Source organism: Mastigoproctus giganteus, chromosome 5 (genome assembly GCF_048544385.1).
Source record: "Mastigoproctus giganteus isolate SK-2022 chromosome 5, ASM4854438v1, whole genome shotgun sequence".
Classification (NCBI taxonomy): Eukaryota; Metazoa; Arthropoda; class Arachnida; order Uropygi; family Thelyphonidae; genus Mastigoproctus; species Mastigoproctus giganteus.
This window is the reverse complement of record NC_143579.1, coordinates 157,773,842-157,799,039: the sequence shown is the minus strand read 5'-3', so window position 1 is coordinate 157,799,039 and position 25,198 is coordinate 157,773,842. Positions and strand designations below refer to the sequence as shown.

The window sequence follows — 25,198 nt, the reverse complement described above, 5'->3', positions numbered from 1 at the left end:
GAAATTTAATTATGATTGACAAATACAACAGGTAAAATTGCAGTACAAAGAAAGCTGATATGTGTAATTATGGTGTCAATTTTTAAGCAAATGATTTTAGATTTTCTATTCTATAGGCATCTTTTCACCTGTGCAAAAGGACTGAAAAAAAAAAAAAAAAAAATCCGATAGTTAAATGAAGTACATGGACAAAAAAAGAAATGAAAACTTAAATCAATTTTATTGTCATTGTTAGTAAGTAATTAACTCTTTTCAGTCCAGCATTATTTCTGCTGCTTCCCATTCTGGTCCAGCTTGAAATAAAAAAAATAAAATAACACTGAATATTCACTCTAAAGGTTTCTAAGTAACCTTTAGGTTTCTTTCTGGTATCTAAGTATTGGACCTAATACAGCTTCAGTTCTGGGCCTCTTTGCTGAAATGGTTGTCTGTATCTGTGTCATTATTTTCAGGTATGGACAGTTCTGAGACCCCAGAAGAAAAGTTTAGATTAACAGGATTCATATTAGTTTTTATTTTGGCTCAGTGCCTATGTTCCCCACCCACCATGGAGCCCAAATGGAACACTCACTATCCAGAAAGTAATAAATGCACTCAATCTGCAGTGTTGCCAGCCTGAATCCTGTTCCTTGGATCATGAGGGTAGGGGGGGGCACAGCTTGTTATTTAGTTTTTTAGGAGCATTAGCAACTAAGGCCATATTGCTCTGGGATATGCGGTGGTCATTCCCTGACCTTTCCGCATCCTCCGTATTTGGTGGTGACGGTCTCGAACGCCGGTCTAATCAAGAAGCGTGTGCTATGGGAAGGAGCACTGCTGCTCCTTCCCACCTGGCTACGGAGGCGCGGGGGGGGGGGGGCACAGCCTTAACATGGTTGATTCTTGCAGGTGAACACACTAGCTGATTGATCCTGGGTGAGCCATCCTAGAACCACCCACCTTGTTGAAGATGGGCCTCCCTCAACCACCAGAATCCCCCTTTCTGAGTTTCCACAGGTCACCAGCACATAGCAAATGTGCTGAATTCCTATGGTGGTGCATGGAGCCCCAGGTTGTGGGTGTTGGATCCCAGTGATGCTAATCAGAAGGAGCCAGCAGTGTTGGGAGGTAGCCTCACTATGTAAACAGGCCTAATTCCAGTTATAGATTTTATGTGAACAGTTAAGAAAAGAGGACTTTGTTTTGAAGCTCTAGTAATTCACCTTGGACTTTTTTGGCTTAAATGTGAGTGTATACATACCCTCTAGCTTAGAAGAAAAGGTCTTCGTAGATTTGACTGCATGGATCATTCAACATCTTAATTTGAAAATCAGCACTATTATTTTCAGTGACATTAATTTTTCTTTGCCTTCACATGATGATGAATTACATACTTCAATACTTAATATATTCTAAGTTAACTTTCCTCGCAGACTCGACCAGACTCTTGATCTGTTATTCATGAATGTTACCAACTTCTATACCTGTGAACTCCTTTTCTCTCCAACCACCTTCCCATCTCTTTGTCCTTACCTTTATTAAAAATACATAGCTACTTTTTATCTGAAGCTGACAATAACATATCTACTATAAAAAGCTCTTCTTTTCTCATCAATTCCTCAATATTCCAGCTTTTAACTTTTTAATATTTTTCCTTGGCATATCCTTTTTTCATGCTCTCTTGATTCTGAATTTGCTCTACTCACAAAATGACTGGCTTGAATTGCTACATGTGCTGTAGCAATGGCCCACTGCAGGTTGAGTGCATCACATTAATTTCCAAATCCTCTGGTTTAGCACAAATTAAAATGCACACTGACCTTATCTGATGCCCTATACTAAGGCCCAACAACTTTCAGCTCTCTTAAAAAAATAAAAATTTCCAAATTCTTGGAATTCTGCCTCCTCTCTCATAAAATTATTTTGTCTGCTCAGACTGATTATTCCTCTTGCACAACTACCTTGCATGGTGTGAACATGTAGGCATGTTTAATTACACTTTCTCTCTTCCTCCTTATTATTTAAATTTTCCCCATTAACTAAACTTCTAGAAATTACTTTTCTTGCACCTGATGCTATTAACTGCAAGGGTCAATTTGGCCTGGTTTACTGTAATTTATCCTCTGCATTTGACACTGTTTGCCCATCAGTGTTTCTGTACCTACTGCAAAAATTTTATGGCATACAATGCAATTTGCTCTTTTTCATACAGGAATCCCTTCTGCACAGAACTCTTCTATTACAGCTTAATGATTCCTTTCTAATTAACATTCACTGCTAGAATGCAAACGTGCATCAAAATAAGCTGCAATTTTTTTTTTTTGCTTCAATGCAAATATGCATCCATTCAATTGCAGCCAATAAATGAGCCCTGTTAAAGGAAAGGCACATGAAATGAACAACTGAGTGATATCAGCACAATGACTAAACTATGGGCTATTTCATTACAGCTGGGATTTTGCTTAGAGTCAATTGCACTGTCTAGAAAATGCTATAAAAGCATGTATACTTAGCTCACAGCATCACATATATATTTTTTTGGTAATTGTTGGTGCATTAGCTTCTGTGGCCATAATGCACCTCCCAAGGTTTTTGTAGTACTTTGATCCAAGCCCAAGGCGGGATCTGAACCCACGACCTTTGGGTTGCCAGGAAGGCACTTTACCCAACCGGCTAGCCCGGTCGGCACAGCATCATATGTTCTTTGCTTATGTTGAAGTTATTTTATCGAGCTTAGTATTTTTCACAAGAAGAAAATGTAAAATGTTTTGACAGTTATGCTTGCTGAATTTTAATTCTTTAGTTTGTGAAAAACAAAACATCATCCTTAGTGTGGGTCTACTGGTAAGCATTTGCATAAAGTGTTTTTCTATAAAATTTTACCCTACAGGGTTGTATAATGGATCCACAGACTGAACATAGGAACAGGGATGGACAGTATGTTGAAGCTGATGACATTGAATCAGCTCTTTATAATATGTCATCTGATACTGAAATAGAATTCTATTCAAGTGATGTGGATTCTGAATCTCGTTCAAATGCATCTGTTGAAGTTGGAATGCTGCAAACAACAGACACCAGCATTACCTGGAGTGATGATTCTTCACAGATGAATTCCATTTACTAAAAAGTGGTGCCTACTTGTTCCAGTGCCCACAAAAACACTATATAAGGTGTTTCTGTGGAAGGACCTTCACAAATATAAGAAGCAGTGAACATGTTAAAGAAATATCCGCTGGAATTCCAGGGCAGTACCTTTTCTTCTTCTTATATGTTTAAATGTATTTTTTTGTAATATATAAGACCCTCTGGGTTTGCCATCCAGGACATGTGAGATCGTTGTTGTTGTTAGTTGGTTTTTAGGAGCATTAGCAACTAAGGCCATATTGCTCCGGGAATATGCGGTGGTCATTCCCTGACATTTCCACATCCTCCGTATTTGGTGGTGACGGGCTCGAACCCCGGTCTAATCAAGAAGCGTGTGCTATGCACTGCTGCTCCTTCCCACCTGGCTACGGAGGCACCACATGTGAGATGTAATATATTGTAAATAATTACTTCTTACTAATAAACCGATTATTCTTGATTGCGATTCTACAGGAGGCAGGGAAAGGGAGAAATTTTCAACAAGCATTTAATTTAACTGGCGAGTAATCACAAATGTCTATAGTTCAACAATCCATAATCATACCCAACAACACATTTTCATTATCAGAAGTGAGATATCAGTTCATCAATACTGTGTGTAACTTGGTATCACTACAGAAAACTTCCCTGTACTTATCATGCATTTGTCTCATTGCCCAAAACAATTTATGTGGAGAATATTTGACTGGTTTTTACTAATGCTAACAAATTTCCTTCATTCAGATGTTGTAAAAGTGTTACCACCATAAACATCTAAATCAATCTTTTAGAAACATTCCGGCTGCAATATCAGAAAGAAACCTTTTTAAATTAAAATTTCCATCATTTCCTTTGATATGAGGTGTTACCCAAAAGTTCCTGAAATGTATTTATAAAATAATTTAGACTAATCCTGGGTCTTTTTTGCCACCATCACCTTCGAAGTAGTCCCCTTGAGAGCACAAACACAGAGCATTTCTCCCATGATTTGAATGCATCCTGAAAGTCTTTCTTCATCATAGTGTTCAGCACCGCCTACGATTCGGTTTGGATATTCTCTATGCTGTCAAATCTTCGACCCTTCAGCTCAATTTTCATTCTTGGGAAGCGGAAGAAGTTGCAGGGGATGATTGTCATGTTGTTGGATGCCAAAAACTGTACCACAGTGACAGATGTGTGGGTTGTCACAATGAAGGACCAAGTTCTTTGTGTGCCACTTCTCTGGACGTTTTCTCCTGATGGCTTCCCTTAACTGCTTCAGGACATCGAAGTGGAATTTTGCATTGATGGTCTGGCCAGGAGGGACGAATTCCTTATGGATAATCCCATCAATGTCCAAAAAACAGATCAGCATGGACTTTCCTCACTTGTCAGGCTTTCTTCAGTCAGGGAAAAGATGGGCTCTTCCACTGGGATGATTGTTGCTTGGTTTCTGGATCATACCCATATACCAAACTCTTGTCACCAGTGACGACCGTAGAAAGGAAATTTTGATCACTCCTGGCCTGTCCTTGAAAACCTCTGCTAACTTCCATGTGATGCTGCTTTTGGTCCTCACTCAGTAAGTGTGGCACGAACTTGGCTGCAATTTTCTCATGTTCAACTTGTCTGACAAAATCTGCTGACACGTGGCATATGATAGTCCTACAATGCTATAAATGTTGTGGATGGTCTGCCCACAGTCTTCATGGATAACTGCCCAAACTTTTGTGACATTTTCCGGGGTGGTGCTCAATGATGGATGCCCAGAGCAATTGTTGTCATCAACTGATATTCGACCATTTTTAAATGGTTAAACCAGTAGTAGGTCTGCGTCAGGCCTAAAGCATTGTCACCAAAAGCTTGTTTCAACTTCTTATGGGTTTCTGCTGCTGCTGTATTGTTAAGGATGAAACAAAACTTGATGCACGGATGTTGCTCTCTCACGTCAGCCATCACAACAATTGCAAACTACGCGAAACACACCACCAAAGAACTGTGCATAAATATTCAATGACTCTATTAAGCCCGATGTCATGTGGCACACTGATTCACAAAGGATGCATGCAGTGTTACCTAGTGTCACAAGTCCGTACTAGACGTAGTTCCCATGCAACATTCAAAATTTGGGAAAATTTGAATAGCACTTCATATTAAATTTTATACAGAACTTATTTGTAACTTTCAAGAAATGAATTTTTAAAAAATGATGCATTAAAAATGCATCAGCAGTCTACTTTTTGTCATTTTTCTACATGATTAACTTTTAAAATTTGGAAACAAGAATTTTTCTGGCAAAAATTAAGCAGCCAATGTTGCTGATAAATTTCTCCTTTACCTGTGCTGGATTTTGCCAAAAAAATTATCAAAACAATGTTTTTGAATAATGCAGCATCTGTTATTATTATAGCTTATGTTGCTAATCAAGTGTTTCATTTGAATCGTGTATGTTAGAAAGAGCTCTGATATTTTGGCTAAGCAGCGAAAGGATAGACCCCCACAAAACCAAAATTTGAAAGTGATATATTTCTCTTTTCCATCTTATTAGAGCAGTTTCTCAATGGCTGAGTGAAAAGAACACACTGAAAAACAAGGAGAGGAGGAGGAGGAGAAAAAACTTATTTATAAATGTTATTAAATACTTTGGCATTCTCTAAATGACATTAAATTTAATTGCGTTAGCTGCCAACAGGGTTTAATAAGAAATCTATGGGCTTAACAATTGTGCAATGTGTATGGAAAAGATTTTTTTAGTTACCAAGTACAAACAGTATTTTTATAGTTCTAAACGATCATTAGGTACCTTTTAGGTACATAGTTTCATGTACCTGAAACTATGTTTAATACTTTGCATTAATCATAGTTTCATGCTTAATTAAAAGCCAACACTTATACTAATCTTATATGGTAAGAATATTATCCAGCACAAGTTTAGAAAGGGCACTGAAAAACATTATCTTAATTGCTGGATATATTAACAATCTTACTTTATGTGATAGTAACTAATGGAGATGAAAATAAATAGTAATGTAATTCATAAGTTATTTAAAAAACAAATTCAACTGCCTGGCCACCACAGTTGTAGTGTTATTCAGCAATACCACCATGGAGTTAAAATTTCCTGCGTGTGTGAAATTTTAATTCCAAAGAAAGAAATACAACTAAAATCTACTTGCCACCTAGTTGTCTTATATATATAAGATAGCCAGGTGGCAAATAGATTTTAGTTGTATTTCTTTACCTCTGGTTTTTTGGAGACTGATTTCCCTGTTGCTTCATTGTTTCAATTTTAAAAATTACAATAGTTATTCTTTTATTCATTATAGTACACAATTTAAAACTATTTCTTGCCCCTTTATTTCAAAAAACTGAATGGTGCAGGTGGTCACTGAATGTCTACCAACACAAAAGAATAGCTACTTCAACTTATGAATCATCAAAATTACAATTAAACAAAAAATGTATCAGATGTATTTGCTGATCAGGACGAAGCCACACAATGGATAAAAAAAACAAACAAACAAACAAACATGATTTCCCCATGTATCATTTTTGATAATTGGCATAAAAAATTCCCGGTTCCATATGAACATTTTTCTGGCCCATTTCATATTGCCTGCTACAATATACACTGGTGTTCAAAGAAAGTGCATCACCCCTTAAAATTGTAATTGCCATCTGAATAATGTAAATATATGGCAATATTTCTTACAGATTGTATCAGATAAGATTGACCCACGTAGGTGATGACGTAATATTGCATCAGCTGTTACTTTCAGCTATATAAGCACGCTCTGCAAGAGTGGCAGTCATTCCTTGCTTGTGTCAGGATGGCGAGTTACGAGCAGTTGATGCCACAAAGAAAAAGTGCTATTGTTGCTTTACGTGAAGAAGGATGTCCTTCCCAGCATATTGCTTATGGAGTGTAATGTTTGTCTTGTAATCATTTGACAGTGAGTAGATTTCTTGCCAAACTCAAGAATACTGGTTCTGCTTATAGGAAAAAAGGAACCGGATGCAAACGAGTCTCTACGCCAAAACAGGACCGCGTTTTGAAGCGCTTATACCTTAAAAACCGTAAAGCTTCTTCGTCTGAGCCAAAAAGAGAATGGGAAGAACATACAAGAATGGTAGCAAGTACAGTAACAGTCAGAAGATGCCTCTTCAAAAATGGACTTGTAGCCCATCGTCCTAAGAAGAAGCCCCTCCTCACACAAAAAATGAAAAAGGCCCGATTAATTTGGTGTAAAGAGCATGTCAAATGAACCCCCAAGCAGTGGAAGTCAGTTATTTTCTCTGATGAGAAGAAATTCAACCTGCATGGCTCTGATGGGAGACAAACGATTTGCCGTAGATGTGGTGAAGATTGCCATCCCGACTGTATGGTGTCTACAGTGAAATTCTCTACCAGCGAAATATGGGGGGGGGGCATTTCATATCACAGAGTAGGTCACCTGCAGTTTATAAAAGGTTCCTTAAATGCCAAATGGATACCTGGCTATATTGGAAGGTAAATTACTGCCAACCATTAGAGACCATTTCAACCTGCCAAGTAACTGCATCTTTCAGGATGTAGTTACTTTAGCTTCATTTCTGCATTAGAGGTTCAACAGTAATGTGTTTACATTTGTGAAAAAATGGTTGGAAGAATGGCCCATTACAACTGTTAGCTGGCCAGAAAACAAACCAGACCTGAATCCTACAGAGAACTGTTGGCATCTTGTGGAACCTGCTGTTGCCAGAAAGAAACTAAAGATCCCTTGTGAACTTCAGGAAGCCATAAATCATGTTTGGAATCAAGAACTATCAGTTGATTATCTCCAGAAATTTATCTTGCCAAATCCGTGACGATGTGCTGCTGTCATCAGGGCCAGAGGCGGTTCAACTAAATATTAGTTTGCACCTGGTGAACTTTTCATTTTGTTTTCTATATAAAATGATAAACTGAAGCAAACTGAGGGCTTCTGATAACATTTCAGCCATAATTGTTGTATAAAAGTTGCAAATGCTCATTTTGGAATATTTTGAGAGCACCCGTCAAATATTACTTAGCTTTGCCTTAACTCTAAATAAATATCTTTTGTTTATATTTCTATTTGTGATGCTAATCATTAATACAACATACCATTGCAAAAAAGGGTTAGAAATGTGAAATTCCTAGGTGATGCACTTTCTTTGAGCACCAGTATATTCAATGTTGAAATTATTTATTTTCTATAAATGTTTCTAGCTTGATTAGCCAATAAAACATCAATTACACTGGAATGCTATTGGATATTTCAGAAAATGTAGGTCAAACACTTATTTTTTTGACAGTGTTAAGTAATCAGATTTCAGGTATTTCTATTCATTTACACACAATTTTCAACACTTCAATTCTTTTCTAACACACAACTTGCTTGTTGAAAGATGACATGGATTTCAACCTTTTGCCATTATTTAGCTTCAAGCTCAACGGAAGGTACATTTATGATTGTCTGCTTATAGGAAAACTGGATACTATAAATAAAATCTTTCATGAATTGAATAATGTAGATGAAAGGCTACAATTCACAGCAGAAAATGAAGGAAAAAAATAGCATAAACTTCCTAAATCTAACATTAATAAGAAATTCCACTAAAATATATCACAAACCAACAAATAAGGGAAATTATTTACATTTTGACAGCTAAGGGCCAACAGCAGTTAGCCCCCCACTGCTGTCAAAAGCAGCTCCAACTGCTATTACTCATAAACAGTGCCTTAAATACTACCAAAAGAAATAGTAAAGGAAAACAAAAACGAGAAGTAATGAAAAAAAAAAAAAAAAAACAATGGATAGGCCTCCCATATGTTGAAACTTACCAACAACCTTTGAAAAAAAATTTCAAGATTCTGGGGTAAACCTAGACTTCGGCAGCTTCAAGAAACTATGGGCATACCTTAAAAATTCAACAAAAAATAATAAAACAATAGACTTTAAACAACGAACAAACATAGTTTATGCAATTCCTTGCACAACAGACTGCGATTATGTGTGTGTGTGTGTGTGTATAGGCAGCATGAGAACATTGTTACATAGCAGAATACAAAAACACAAAAGCAGATTAAAAGTAGCCTCACCTCAAAAAATAAAGAAAAAATAGACCAGACGAAGTTCTGAGTTGGTAGCTCACCACTTAGACACAGGACATTACCCATCCTTTGAAAACAGCATAATATTAGACAAACAAGACACAAAATTTAAGCTAGAAACCAGGGAAACTAGCAATAAGATCAACAAGCAAGTCAATAAACATACATTACTGGAGGTTTCATTTTAGGAAGGATGTAGATTTGCTTGAGCATGTATAGAGAAGGGCAACAAGATTGGTGAGGGGAATGAAGGGATCCTCTTACCAAGAGAGGCTTAAGTTCTGCAAATTGCAGTGGCTGGAGACTAAGCACCTGCACGGTGATCTGATTGAGATGTATAAGGCCTTGAATGGGTTGAGCACACTGAATTCTGATGGGATCCTTCCACTTGTTCAGATTACGAACCTAAGGGGGCATAAATTCAAATTAAGAAAAGACAGATGTAGAATAGATGTGCGGAAATTTGCCTTTAGCCAGCAGGTGGTTAATTGCTGGAACAAACTTCCATCTGTCATTGTGGATGATAGGTTGAATAAATTTAAGGAGGAACTGGACAGGCATTTGGAGGGAATGGTGTGTTTTTTTTTTTTTTTTTGGCTGATGCTGCATAAGCTCATACACATGCTTTCTTGCATCACATGCCACTACTACATAGACTGATAACAATTTCAGAGGAATGGGATCTAAAACAAATATCCTACAAGTTTAAATTTAATAACAAAACATAATACCCACCCCCCCCATTCAGGACCTCTACTAATGGAAATGGGTAGTCATGCAATCGGAATGGCCTTCAAGCTGTTCTAAATCCCTAGTTTCAAATTCCCAAACTATTAGTGAAATACGAGGGAGCAGGAATTTTCCTTATATCTTGCTTCCATTCCTTTCGCCTACTTACCCCTCCCCCCGAGTGCTTTTGAAATATGGCAATGGAACGTGCTGGAGCTATATACATGTACTTCGACATGTATTCGCTCCTCCTTTGAAGATAGTATAAACGAATCAAGCTTCAAGTAATCTTCTCCCATTATACTTTCAATTATTCACCATGCATGGATTTAGGGTTAAAGCTTGTTTTCATTCCTTTCTCTTGTCGCATGGTTCTTCCATCTATTCTGATTACATCTTACATGGATGCAGTTATTCCCGAAAAATATCCCAGGTAAAAGATTTCCTGACTTAAAATATAATATTTCAAAATTTTAATATTTTTTTTAATTTCTTAATTCCTATTTATTATTCTATTTCTATTTGGTTAAATTCAAAATGAGGACACAGATTCTCTACAAGAAAAAAATCACAATAGCTTAGCATTTGTCTGATTTTACGAATATTAGCGGGTCTTGATCACACAAGTTGTCTGTGCAACATGTCTAAACTTTTGAGACAAGAGGATTCCCATAATGTTTTTTCATACAATTTAAAAGGCGCAATGAGGAAATTTGTGAATCAAAAGTTGCTCACTGCCTAGTGACTAGAGTTATCAACCAAAGTTGTAATCTAGAGATGATGATGACACATTCACTCTTTGCATAAGAGTGTAAAACTGACCAGTTGCAGATTTGAGTGCTGCATGTTTCATGATTGTGCAGTACTACAAATAAACTTTGGTTATCCCTATAAACATTAGTTTATATTCTAATGTTCATAGGGATAACCAAATTTTATATTAGTATATTCTAAAGAAACTCAACTTCCACCACAGCTAAATACACATATGAATTCTAATTAAAAACTTCCAGATATAGTGCTCATTAGCCAGAAGTTTATATAACCAGAGTTACTGGCATCTATCTATAATGTGGATGAAGTGCAAGGTATTTTTTCTGTAATGCCTTTTAAATCTGCCTAAAGACCAAGTGTAGCAAAATATTGCTGTAAAGATTAAGAAATAATCCTCCAGAATAAAATTTGAGGCATCATAGTAACAGGAACTTGTCCAGTCCTAACTGAGTTACAGTAATTCTTAGAATGATTACAAACATTGTTATAAATAATCCCGAGCATCCAATTTGACTCACAAAAACAAATTCATCAAAAATATGTTTAAAGGCTTAATTTTATATCAATGTTAATTGTGAAACAGTTTATGTAAATACTTTAGACAATTATGAATATGCAACTCCTTTCTGAAAGGAACTTTTTCACAAAAAAGTTCATTCTCTTAATCAACAAAAGAAATTTGTAATTAATAAATACACAAACACTGCCAAAATTACATTTCCAAACAAGTCTTGCTGAACCAATATATCTTGATAAGGAAATGAACTCAAAATCTTCTGTGAATTTTTACAGCAAGAAACATTTTAAAAAATACAATGCAACTTTAAAAAAGTTAACACACTTATTAAAGTACTAGATGGCACAGGCATACCAATGACTTTTTTTTTTTTTTTTTAAGATTATCTGCTGTTTATACTTTATATAAATTGCTCAGGATACTAGTAGCTCCCACATCTCACTTGAAACTGTATATAACTTTTACTACAAAATGAGATGAAAAAACATATTACTTTTACTAATCCTTGTATCATTGTACAATATGCAGCACTGTCTTTCTCCATGTCATTGAACAATTGCTCTGCTACACAGTTGTCACTATAGAAATAGAATAAAATCCATTTATATAAAATAATTTACAGATTAATAGGATGATAATGTAAATTTAATGTCCACTAAAAATAATTATTTTTTAAACCAATTAATCATCATAGAAGGATTTCAATGGCACAAATTTATACGTTTATTATGTTGGGATTTATGAATACTAGATAACAAAAAGGTTCCAAAATTCAATTTGTTAAAAATATCAGAAAACCGAATAAGAAAAACCATTTTATTTTATAAGCTAGAATGTCTAGAATTTTTAAAAAGCAGATGGAGCTTTAATTGCACACGAGGAAAAGGTTTATCTTTAACTTTGTTGTCAGTAAGTAATTTTTGTATCATTGTTTTTGTGTTTCACCTTTTGAATAAAAAGGTGAAATTTATGGTTGAAGAAATCAGCCTCAGAGACTACAGAAATGATGCTTAGCATTAGCAAATAGAGGGGAACAGGTATCCTGTGTGTTATCAGACACTCAGCCTAAAACACTGATGGATCCAATATCTCTCTATTACAGAAGATTTAGGAGAAGTCCAGTTGGCCTGCCTCGCTAAAATCCACTCATGCACACCTTCTCGATGGTAAGCCCTGTTACGTCACTTATGTGGCAACGAACGTGTAGAGTGGTTCTCTTCAAGACGCCTGGTTAGCATGAAGAGGAAAAGACCAAACCCTCCAGCACATGACAGCACAACAATACAAATGGCCCTCAGTCCCCAGCAGCTTTCACTCTCCCTCTTACGGCAGCGAGAGGATCAGAGTGGAAGCAGAGGGTGCTAAGAATCCCTGGGTACGATCAGGCTGCCATGCAAGGAAACTGAACTTGGCCTGTTATAACGTACGATCACTCATCGGTGAAGACAGGATATTAGAGCTGGAAAAGGAATTAGAAAATGTGAATTGGAATATCATCAGTTTGGCTGAAACAAGAAGAAGAAATGAATCAGTTATAAGTTTATCAAGCGGAAATCTGCTGTACACCAATGGAAACAGTGAAAGGAGTGAAGGTGGAGTTGGGTTTCTGGTCCATAAATATTTTAAAAACAGCATTTTGGAATTCAAAAGTACATCACCAAGGGTGTCAAGACTAATACTCAAGATTTCTAAGAGGTACAAGCTAAAGATTATAATGATTTATGCACCAACATCGAGCCACGATGATGAAGAGGTTGAAGAAATGTACACCGAAATTGAGAGTCTTCTAGATGAGCAGAAAACCCACTACACTATTATTATGGGGGACTTCAATGCTAAGGTTGGAAAAGGGCAAAACAGCACAGAAAGAGGAACTATAGGAAATTTTGGAATTGGTGAAAGAAATACAAGAGGTGAAAGACTTGTGGAATTGCAGAATCTCAAGGACTGTCAGTAATGAACACTTTTTTCAAGAATAATGTGCACAGAAAGTGGACATGGAAGAGTCCAAATGGATTAACAACTAATGAAATCAACTTCATCCTCACTAACAGAAGCTATATTGTGAATGATGTTACCGTCCTGAATAAGGTAAATGTTGGAAGTGATCACAGAATGGTAAGATGTACACTTGATATAGATGTAGGAAAGGAAAAAACTGACTCGAGTAAATAATACAAAGGTCTTTGAGATAACAGAGGAGGAGAAAAAGCAGTATGTACTGGAACTTAAGAACAAGTTTGAGCTTCTGCAGACTGCTCAGGACCAAGATATCAACGAGGAATATTACAACTTTCTGAAAGTGATAAAGCCTAAGAAACCTACAGGGAAAAAGAAATCCAAAGAAGAAAAAATTAGTTAAGAAACACTTGTCATGATGAACCGAAGACGACAAATGAAGAGCAAGAAAAACACTGACAGGGAGAAAATTGAGTATACTGAGTTATGCAAAGCCATCAGAAAGAGACTCTAAGAGGACATAAGAAGATTTAACACAAGAAAAGTAGAACAAGCATTAAGGGAGAACAAAGGATTTAAATCAGCAGCCACGAGCAGTAATACAGAAAGACAAATGATACTGAAACTGAAGAATAGCAATGGTGTACTTATAAACAGCAGAGAAGGCATAATTCAAATAGCAGAAGACTACTATAGAGAATTATACAAGGAGCGAGGGAATGATACCACCAGTGGGGAAGATGGATTGCAAAGTAGCAACACATACGACATACCCGATATTCTTCCTGATGAGGTAGAACATGCATTGAAGTAAATGAAGAATCGGAATGCCCCGGGGGAAGATGAAGTTACTGTAGAGTTGTTAAAATTGGGAGGAAGAGACATAACACAAAAACTGGCAAGGCTCTTCACAAAGTGCATTAGAAAAGGTGTGACGCCTAAGCAGTGGAATAATGCAATCATAGTTTTGCTGCATAAGAAAGGAGATAAATCAGAAATTGGAAATTATAGACCAATTAGCTTGTTATCCCACATCTACAAGTTGTTCACAAGGGTCACTACTAACAGATTAGAAAGAATACTTGATGAGAATCAACCGAAAGAGCAAGCTGGCTTTAGGACAGGATTCTCAACTATGGATCACCTTCACGTAATATCACAGCTAATGGAGAAAGCAAATGAATATAAAACACCATTATGCCTGGCATTTGTGGATTATGAAAAGGCATTTGACTCCATACAGCATAAGGCAATGTTTTGGGCACTGGAAAGACAAGGCATAGATACCCCATATATTATGATTTTGAAGAAAATATATGAGAGTGCTACCTCCTTTATTAGACTAGACAAAGACAGTAGAAAATTTAAAATCGAGAAAGGAGTTCGACAAGGAGACACAATATCTCCGAAGCTGTTTACTGCTGCCCTTGAGGAAGCTTTCAGAAGATTAGACTGGTCGCAGAAAGGAGTCAATGTGAACGGAGAGTACCTAAACCATCTACGATTTGCAGGTGACATTGTGGTCATAAGCCACGATCCTAAAGAATTAGAGGTAAATCTTAATCAGTTATGCACAGTTAGTAAGGATTTTGGATGAATAAAGATGAATATGGCTAAAACAAAAGTAATGATGAACAAGTATGCCACTGAAAGGGAAATAATGATTGAAGGTGCAGTAATTGAAAAGGTGGAGTCATATACTTATCTGGGTATTGGTATGATTATTTCTGGCGCAAGGGCTACTTAGGCCATATTGCGCCTATAAATGAGATGAGGATTTCACGGTGTCTGTAAAAACAGTTAGAAACAATTATACAGATTTATTCGTTTTAAGAAGCGGAAAAATTCCGGAAGATTTGCATCATTACCTATGAGCTGTTGGAGTGTCAAAGGTCGTTTAAGATTACTGAATGAAGCTTTTCGGGCATCAGTGTATAAGGTACATTCAACGAGTATGTGCTTTATTGTGAGAACAGAGTTGCAGTGCATACACTGCGGAGGATAGTTTCCTGTAAGAAGAAAAATATGGGTGAGCTGACTGTGCCCGATCCGGGCTCTAGCCAGGATGACTTCTTCCTTTCTGTTTACACAAAAACTGGAAACCCATAACTGTGGTTCAGGTTTTATTTCACGGAGCTTGTTATTCAGTTGAGATTGCCATAGAAGTGTCCATTGTTCCTTACATGTATTTCTTATATGGGATTTGTAGTCCATATATGGGACATAGTAATCTGGCGATGCTATGTTGGATCAATGTTTGGCTGCATAGTCTGCTTTTTCATTCCCTGATATCCCAGCTTGACCTGGGATCCAGCAAAAGATGACTACTTGTTGGTGATCATGGATATGCATCAGTTGAGATTTTATAGATTTTATTAAGGGATGCGTTGCTGAGGAGGAATTTTGCAAGGCTAAGATTGAACTCTGTGAGTCACTATATATTACACTTTTTTGGATGGACAGTTGGAGAATGTTTTCTAAGGTAAGCTTGATAGCACATAATTCAGCTGTATAACTGCCGCATTCGGTGGGAAGTGAAACAGAGATAGTGTTAAAGGGAAAGACAGCTGCAGCACCGACTTTACTACCAGACTTTGATCCATCAGTGTATACTTGCGTAAAATTTGGGTAATTTTGTGTGTGAGCAGCATGCAGTTGCTGTATATTGGTATTTGCAAGCGAATGTTTTCCCCAGTTTAAGAAATAGCTGTCACAGGATGCTTTAATAAAAGACCATGGAGGATCTGAGCTGTTCAGATCATGGAGGATTTTGTCCAGATGTATATTCCAAGTTTGTGATAATTCCTGTAATCTGATGCCAGCAGGTCAAACTGCTCTAGGTTTATTTCTGTAGTGCATTGGGAACTGTGGATTGTTAAGTATTGGCCAATTGGGGTGAGAAGGCAGACTTTGAATTTTGGCTGCATAGTTCAGAAGTAACATCTTTCTCCTGAGGCTGAGCGGAGGTTCATGGGCTTCGATATAAAGACTTTGCACTGGCGATGTTCTATAAGCACCTACAGCAATTCTGAGGGCAGAATGTTGAATAGGGGCAAGACGTGCTAGCACGCTTTCCCTAGCGAATCATACACCGGGGCACCATAATCAAGGCGAGATCTGATTAGGGCTCGCTCTGTACAAGTGAAGTAAGGTGTAACGATCTGCACCCCATGATGTAGAAGAGATAATTCTTAATAAGTTCACTTTTTTCTGGCAAGCAGTCCTTAGATGTGTGATATATTCTAAGAAGTTCAGTTTATTATCAAAAATTAAACCAAGGAGACGAATGCTATTCACCACTGTGATGGGATGATTTGTTAGTTGTACTTCTGGATCTGGATGATCTTTCGTTTATTACAAAAGTGAATGACTCTAGATTTCTGATAGGATAATCGGTAACCATTCTATGTCATCCATAGCTCAATGTTATTTATAGATGTTTGCAGCTGCCTTTCGATAAAGCTCATGTTTTGCGAGCTGCAAGAGACAGTCAAATCATCAGCATAGAGGTAAGAGTTTACAGCTTTTGGAATATTTTTTGTCATCTGATTTATTCTAATTGCAAATAAGGTTGCACTGAGTACAGAGCCCTGCGGGACTCCTTCTTCTTGTATGTATGTATGTTTGCGAAAGTACTTGCCGATAGTGGACTTGAAAGGTCCTGTGTTGTAGGAAATTTTGTATGAAATACGGTAAGTGTCCTCTCAGGTCCAGGGAATGAAGATCTCTCAGGATACCAAACCACCAAGTGGTGTCAAAGGCCTTCTCTATGTCGAGACATACCATTACTAGATGTTTGTTTTGGATAAACGCATTCCTGATGTCTGTTTCTGCTTTGATCATGAGATCTAGAGATGATCGGTGTTTTCGGAAACCAAATTGATTATCAGAGATAATATTTTGGGAATCAAGATACCACGCTAGTCGACGGTGTATCATTTTTTCTATGGTTTTACTTAGGCAGCTTGTGAGCGAAATGGGTCTGTAATTGTTCGCAATAGAATGATCCTTCCCTGGTTTACGTATCGCCAGTACAAAAGCATGACGCCAGAAGCTGGGGAAGGAATGCTCCAAAAATATGCGATTGTAGAAGGTTAGTAGCGAAGATAATGATTTATTGTCTAGATGTTGTAACATTATGTAGTATATTCCATCCGGGCCAGCAGCACTGTTCTTAGCGGTGGATAAAGCTTCTTGAAGTTCTACCAAAGTAAGTGGTGTATTGTATTGGAAAGAGGATGTAGTTCTAAATTTCGGATGGGATTTTTCTGCTAAAGCTTTAATCTTTTGAAATGATGGATCATATGCCGTAGAGTCAGAAAACTGTGAAAATACCGTCCCTAGAGCATTTGCAATCTCTGCAGGAGTAGATAGCTCCTGTCCATTCACGGTGAAAAGTGGGGACGACAAAGGGGGAAATTTACCATTTAATTGTCTTATTTTCCACCAAATAATTCTTACTTCGGTATTTTTATTAATTGTAGTTGCGAATCGAACCCAAGAGTCTCTTTTTGCTTTCTTTCTAATATGACGGGCTTTAGCTCTAATTTTCTTGTAATTTATAAGATTAGCGGTGGTAGGATGTTTGCGGAATAAATTCCATGCACGGTTTTTTTCTTTTTTTATATTCTTACAGTCCTCATTCCACCAATAATTTCTGTTTCTACGAGTGCTTGACTTTGACTGTGGGCTGGCAGTGGATGCAGCTGCTAGAATCTGTTTTGTAATATGGTCGGCAACTGTGTCAATCAGATGAGATTTGATGATCTGATTGTCAAAGGATACGTTAGTGGTATACTTTGCCCAGTCTGCCTTGGAAAATTTCCATTTTGTGTGAGTTTATGAAGGTATGCAGTGTGACGTTTCAATTTTACATATTATAGGGTAGTGGTCACTGTTGAGTGGATCATCCAGAGCTGTCCACTGGATACTAGGGAAAAGGATTGGAGAGCAGATAGAGAGATCTATTGAAGAGACTGTTCCTGTTGGGAGGTGGAGGTAGGTTGGTGAACCAATATTTAATATGGTTAAATTTCATCTTTCAATAAGCATTTCAATGATTTTTCCACGTCCGTCTGTATTGGAAGAACCCAACAATGGATGGTGTCCACTGAAGTCACTCAATAAGCAGAAAGGGGTTGGCAACTGCTGAATGAGATCTTCAAGTTCGTGTATGGTACAAGGGCGACTGGGTGGCAGGTAGATTAAAGCAAGTGTTAGGGTAACGCCAATGGCTATTCGTGTGGCAACAATTTCAACAGTGGTTTGCAACTGAATGCGTTTGCAGGGTACTCTTCCATCTATAAGTATCGCTACCCCTCCATGAGCATTATTAGTAGCAGGTCTGTCTTGACGAAAGAGAGTGTAATTTTTTATTGAAGTAGACACCCGAGGTGTTAAATATGTCTCTTGTAAACAGATTCCAATTGGTTTATAATGCTTAATTATCTCGTGGATGTCGTCGATATTGCTGCGAAAGCCTCTACAGTTCCATTGGATGATGTTTTTCATTGTTTGGATTTAAATGAAGAAGCTGTGTCTTGTCTGCTTTTTGGAAATCTGTTTCTGTTGGTCAATTTTTATTTTGTCTCTCTTTGAAAATATTGGTCTGGCCTCTATTACATCTTCTGGAGGAATTTCCAGAATGGTTTCCGTTTCTTCATGAGAGCAAGTCTCATTCGTGTCCATGAAGAAAGATTCAGCATGCTGCTTGTTACCGGGATCAGAGTTTTCTGTTTGAGCAGATCTTACAGGAGTTGTAAGAGTAACAGGAGGTATCGTGACTGGTGTGTTATTAGATCTATTAGACGTCTGTTGCTTTGAGGACTGAGGTACAGTAGAGAGTAAAGTTCGAGCCCATTCAGAAATAGAGATGCTTGGCGGGATTGATGTATCTGTTTGAACTGATACTGAGTGAAATTTTTGAGCAGCGTCGGCATATGTACGTTTTGGCATCAGTATTAGTTGCTGTAATTGTTTTCTGGCTTCGGAAAATGAGACTTTCTTTTCTATCTTGTATTTTTGGATTTTCTTCTCATATTTCCACTGATCGCATGTTTTTGAGAAAGCTGGGCAATTGCCTTTACGATTAGGGCAAAGTGAGGACTGCGATTTACAATCGGCTTGGGCATGTTCCTTCGATCCACAGTTAGGGCATACTGCATCACCTCTACAGACAGTTTGGGAATGTCCAAATTTTTTACATTTATAACACCTTAGCGGGTTTGGGATATACGGGCGAATGCGGCAGTTCAAATACCCGGCTTTTACTGATGATGGTAGGTTGGGTGAACTAAATGTCAGTATGATACTGTGAGTTGGAATAAGTTTGCCATCTTTCTTAATCATAATTCTCTTCGCTTGTATGACCTTCTGATCCTGCAATTCGTTGACAATTTCCTCTTCTGAGACATTCATTAGGTCCCATTCTGAGATAACACCCTTGGAGGTATTGAGTGTTGCGTGTGGTGACACCTTAACAGGGATTCCATTGAATGTTGTGAACTTGAGAAGGTACTCTGAATGTTTAGAGCTTGTAGTCTCAACCAACAGATCGCTAGATTTGAGACGGCGCACCATTTTGGGGGAACCTGCTACATTTTCCAGACACTTTTGTATGAGGAATGGTGATAGATTGCCTAGGGCCTGGTTCGCTAAGGAATGCAGGATCAGGAAACTCGGATGTTCTATTAGGGAATCATCCATCTTCAGTCTCTTTCGGTTGGTTTTGTCATCATTAGGTTGATGCAAATCCTTTGAATTTGAATTTGCTGTCTGAATCGGGGGAAAGTTTTCAAAGTCCATGTTTTGCTCCTTTTGGCCCTGGGGGTTTTTTGCTTTACCACCCAGGTTTCCGGCCCCGCCACGGGGAGGAAGGAGCAGTGCCACAAGGTGACCAAGCGGCTGAGTTAGGAAGTTAGTATTAATATAAAAAGAAACAGAAAGGTGGTTTTCCTTTCTGGGCCTTTGCCTACTTCTTGTAGTGCGAAAGAGCTACTTTGATCGAGAAATCAAGAAAAACGGTTGTTGAAACGAAAATAGAATCTATTCGCTGAAAATCTCTTTAGAAAAAAACGCTTTTACAGACGCACTAGAATCGCTTGGCCACGGAACGCTTGTCACCCGGGGCCACTTATCTGGGACAAGTTATTAGCTGTAATAATGATAAATGGCTGGAAGTCAAGAGAAGAATAAATTTTGGATGGATAGCATTCAGGAAATATAGTCACATACTGAAGAGCAATATCCCAGTTTCTCTGAAACGTAAAATAATGAACCAATATATACTCCCCACCATGACTTATGGAAGTGAAACTTGGGCACTCACCAAAAGAATGGAAGAGAAGCTAAGAACTACACAGCGAAGAATGGAACGAATTATATTGGGAATCAGACTGTTAGATAAGAAGAGAAACACATGGATTAGGCAGCAAACTCAAGTAAAGGACATTCTTATCAAAACTAAAGAACTAAAATGGTCTTGGGCAGGACACATAGCTCGAAGACATGATGACAGATGGACTAAGAAAATAACAGAATGGTACCCAAGAGGAGCTAGAAGAAAACCTGGAAGACAAAGGTGGAGATGGATAGATGAAATTCATGAATTTTTGGGTAGTAAATGGATGGCCAGTGCTCAAAACAGAAGGAACTGGAAAGTTGCTGGAGAGGCCTTCATCCTGCAGTGGATTGAAAATGGCTGATGATGATGATGATGATTAGCGAATGATGAAAGAAAGCAATCTCAAAACAAAAAAAACTGACAATGAATAGGCGAAAATCCATTTCGCCTCTATTCATTCCCTCAAATAATTTCTCTAGATCTTCCTTGAATTTATTTAAACTATCAACATAGAAGTTTGTTCCAGAAATAAACCACCTAAAGACAAACTAAAGGCAAAAGACAAACTTCTGCACATCTATTCTGCAACCACCTTTTCTTCAATTTGAATTTGTGCCCCCTCATGTGTACATGTGTGACCTGAGCAAGAGAAAGAATCCCATCAGCACTGAGCTTGCTCAATATATTCAAAGCCTTAAACACCTCAATCAGATCACTTAGAGGTTCCTAGTTTCAGATGCTGCAATTTACAGAACTGAATCCTTGATTGCAAAGAGCACCCTTTTGTTCCACTCACCAATGTCATTGCCTTTCACTGTACCAGTTCCAGCAGCTTTATGCAGTACTCAACTTTATGCAGACCTGTATGCAGTACTCAAGATTTGGCCTGACCATTGCCTTAATACAAAGTGGATAATCATCTCCTTTTCTTTGCTAGCAAAATTCCTGTATACATTGACAAAACTGCATGAGCTATCCTGGCAGCCTGCCTACATTGCTCAGAGAACTTCATATCTGACTGCGCGATTACCCCAAGTCTTTTTCATTTTCCACTACCCTGAGTGTAGTACCATACAGTTGGTACATTACTTGGGTTACTGCTACCCATATGCAGTACTTTACATTTATCAATGTTAAACTTCAGTTAACGCAGAGTGTAACATTAGATGTAAGATGTCCGATTAGAGGTAAGATGTCTGAATGATAGAGGGTGATCCCAAAGACATACAACACATAGTATATTTTCAATTTTATTTCAATTATTATTATAAATGTAATTATAATAGAGAGTGCAATAAAAATTGCAAGTGTCTTCCTTCCTTGCAAACATAAGCTCAAATTCTTTTCATCATGTTTGATGAGATTCAACATAATGTTTGTAATAGTTGAAATTTCTGATATGATATTAACTTTAATTTTTCCATTATCTGAAGGTTGTTAGTGCAACCAGTGCTTCTAAGTAGTCCAAAATATAAAAATCTGGAAATCACGTATGTTAATACTTTATAACTAGTTATCAATAAATATTGTAAACAATTTTTTTTTTAAAACGGTGAAAGTATGACTTATCAAAAAGACACTATTGTCAATGGTCCATTATTGAATATCTGTTCAGGGCCACAGATTTTTCTGCCACTTCAATGAGTAGAATTCCATTATGGATAGAAGGAATTCACTGGAATAATGTCTATAGATGGCTAAAACATTTCAAAAAGAGCAGTTTTTATACCAATGATCAAACTAGACCAAGCATACCAATGTTGGTATCTATCCTTGAAATGCTTACTGGCAAGAGCACACTAGACCAGAAGAGAAATGTTGGCACCTTCCTTCCTTCCTTCCTTCCTATAATATCACCAGTCGATTGACACTGACGGAATCCATACTGGCAACTGTTGTTCAGATAGAGGGTTTCTAGATAGTTTAAAAGTTAGCGATTAATTGATTTCTCCATTATTTTAGAAAGAGTAGTGGTAAGTGCAATGGGATGATAATTGGATGGGAGGGATATGAGCAATCTGGGAGCTGCATAACAACCTCTCATGTAATAAAATACCATTGGAACATTAAAAGGAAGACTATTAAAGATTTTTCTTTTTTTAATGAAAACCCCAAACATGAGAGTATTAGAACCTATAGTACTTAGTACTGTGCATGGGTTGAAGTTCGAGAAGATGGAAAAGATATTTTTTGGCACTGGACTTGAACTTCTGTAGATTATAATTTTCAAGAAATATGTATGAAGGAAGGTTGTTCCAGAAAATTAGAATTGAATGAATGAATAAATGAGGAAGAAAATTGGTTCTGTGAGTTTGAAATTGGACAGTAAAAGGATATTGACTGGTTGTGGCACACAATGTCTGCATTTAATGATTTGATCAATACTTGAAATTCATCAAATTTATTTTCTATGCTCCTTAGCATTAGTGTACATATAAAAAAAAATAAATTTTCTGTTTATACTCCGGCACGACAACCAAGTCAGTAGATTTTACAGTAAATCGTCAATACAAATATTTATCGTATTTAGTAGTCACAGGCTTGAACCCTGGTCCACTCAAGGAACACGTGCTATGCACTCTCGCTCCTGACCACTGGGCTACGTCAGGCCATATAAGTATACTTGCCGCTGTTTTTACTTTTAATTCTAACTCAGTCCATTTATTTGCTTGTTCCATGAGAACCCCCAGCAGGTCTTGGAATTCCTGACACCTTGCTTTCCAGGCTGCTGCACTTTCTGATAGATGCAGTGCAAGAATCACTTTCACCTCTCCTGTAGCTACTGTTAATCTGTATACCCCTCCAGTTTAGCAACATTTAACTAATGCAAGTCTAAATTAATTTTCTTGCTCCAGTCTAGAAATGTATGGCTTACACCATGTATGTGGTCTTGTCTAGAAATCTGCAGGTTATCGATCGAAGATGAGCATTGAAGCCATAAATTCCTTTTTGTAGAAGTAAGTCAGGATCAAGTGTTTTATATGGATTAAAGTTAACTACGATTTCTTTGCCAAGCTGGAGTTTGTGATTGACATTCCAGGAATTGGTGGCAGATTTTGAGAACTTGAAGAACTTGAATTAGTTTGTGCAAGACAAGGTTTCACAGACTGGAAAATGGAATGCAGTATGCTGTCATCACCCAAAGTATGGTTAGGCTTTCCAATCAGTGTTGAAGAAGGGGGGGGGAAGTGTGGAAGAAAGAACCAAACCTTTGGAAATACAAGCATTACTTGAGAAGTTAGAAAGCCATCTATCATCTGCAGTAGTTGGTCAGAGGGAAAAATGGGATATCCAATTGAAAAAAAAAATAGATGGAATTCCATAAGATTACAGGTTTAGGAGACCTTTTTGCAAAATGCAAAAACCATCCATGGACATGTCAAGAGCAACTGCTTGAGTCTCACCAAACTTTTCCATTGAATTTTTCCAAAGCTGAGTAACATTAGGAAGTATATCACTAATGGATTGACAGTGATGGAATTCATATTGGCAATCACTCATCAGAATGAAGGTTTCAAGATAGTGAGTTGGTTGTTGATAGATTTCTCCATTACTTTAGAAAGACTGGTGGTAAGTGCAGTGGGATGATAATTGAAAAGGAGGGATTTGTCAATATTTATAAGAAATCAGCTGGATGTTTCCATATAGTCTGTAAAACATGTACAAGTTCAGGATCACAAGTTTTAAGAATAGGTGGATAAAAATCACACTGGAGCCTCAAATCTGGTGAGTATGGGCTTGCCACAAGGTCCTGAGCTGAATATCATCATTTGTCTCTTTCTTGGTGATTCCTTTCTACTCACTCTCTCTCTCTCTCACTCACTCAGGGTAGCTTGGGAATTTTTTTTGGCTGGTGTAGCATAAGCCTTAGGCTTCCTTGCACCATATGGCTAATAATAATAATGTTTGGACTGCTTCGGAAGAGAGAGTGATAATTATAGAAGTCAATTTAGAAGAACCGTACCCATGGAAGTATCTATAGAAAAGGCATGTAGCAGAAACAGAACATCTATGAGACAGAGAGTGGAGAGACTATGTTAGAGACAAGTCATTAATTAACCTAACTGCCCTCTTTTGAATGGAATCTAGAAGCCTGAGAAAGAGGTTTTGGGGGGAACTGCCTCAGATGTGGGAAAAATATTCCATGGTAGGGCGGATTTGCGATTTATACAGAGTGAGTAGCTGTTTGGAAGAAAGTAACGCTGAGAGTAAAAGATAAAATCGAGTGTTTTAGATGCAGAGGAAGCAATATTTGCAATGTGCTTATGCCAAGAGAGAGAGAGATTAGAAGTCAGGGTAATCCCCAATAGAGATATATGATCTTGCCTAGAAACTGGAATGTAATCGAATATAAGCATAGGAGCAGAAGAATCCTTTTTGCAAGATATAAGACAGGACTGAGTTTTAGAAGGATTGAAAAAAAAGTTATCTTTGCCCCAACTGGAGAATTACCTGCAGATCAGCATTTAAAGAATTAGTAGTGGATATTTCAGAAGTTAAAGCTGTTTGTGCAGGGCAAGATTTCCTAAACTGGAAGGTGCAATGCGATGTGCTAACAACAGCAAAACTATGGATAGGATTTCCAGTCAATGGAAGGTCATTAATATACAAGAGGAAAAGAGTGGGGGAAAGAACTGAATCTTGGGGGGAAACAGCATTAGTGCAGAAGTTAGAAGAC

The 25,198-nt window shown here is 37.5% G+C and overlaps 1 protein-coding gene across 1 annotated transcript in view; it reads right to left on the bottom strand.

Annotated features, from left to right (window-relative positions):
* LOC150085791 (small ribosomal subunit protein mS39) overlaps nt 1–25,198 on the bottom strand; it is a 261,590-nt gene that overhangs the window by 117,064 nt on the left and 119,328 nt on the right. Inside the window, exon 10 of the mRNA XM_090374693.1 lies at nt 11,713–11,797. Coding sequence (XP_090230819.1) covers nt 11,713–11,797 — 85 coding nt within the window. The remainder of the gene's footprint in view (nt 1–11,712; nt 11,798–25,198) is intronic.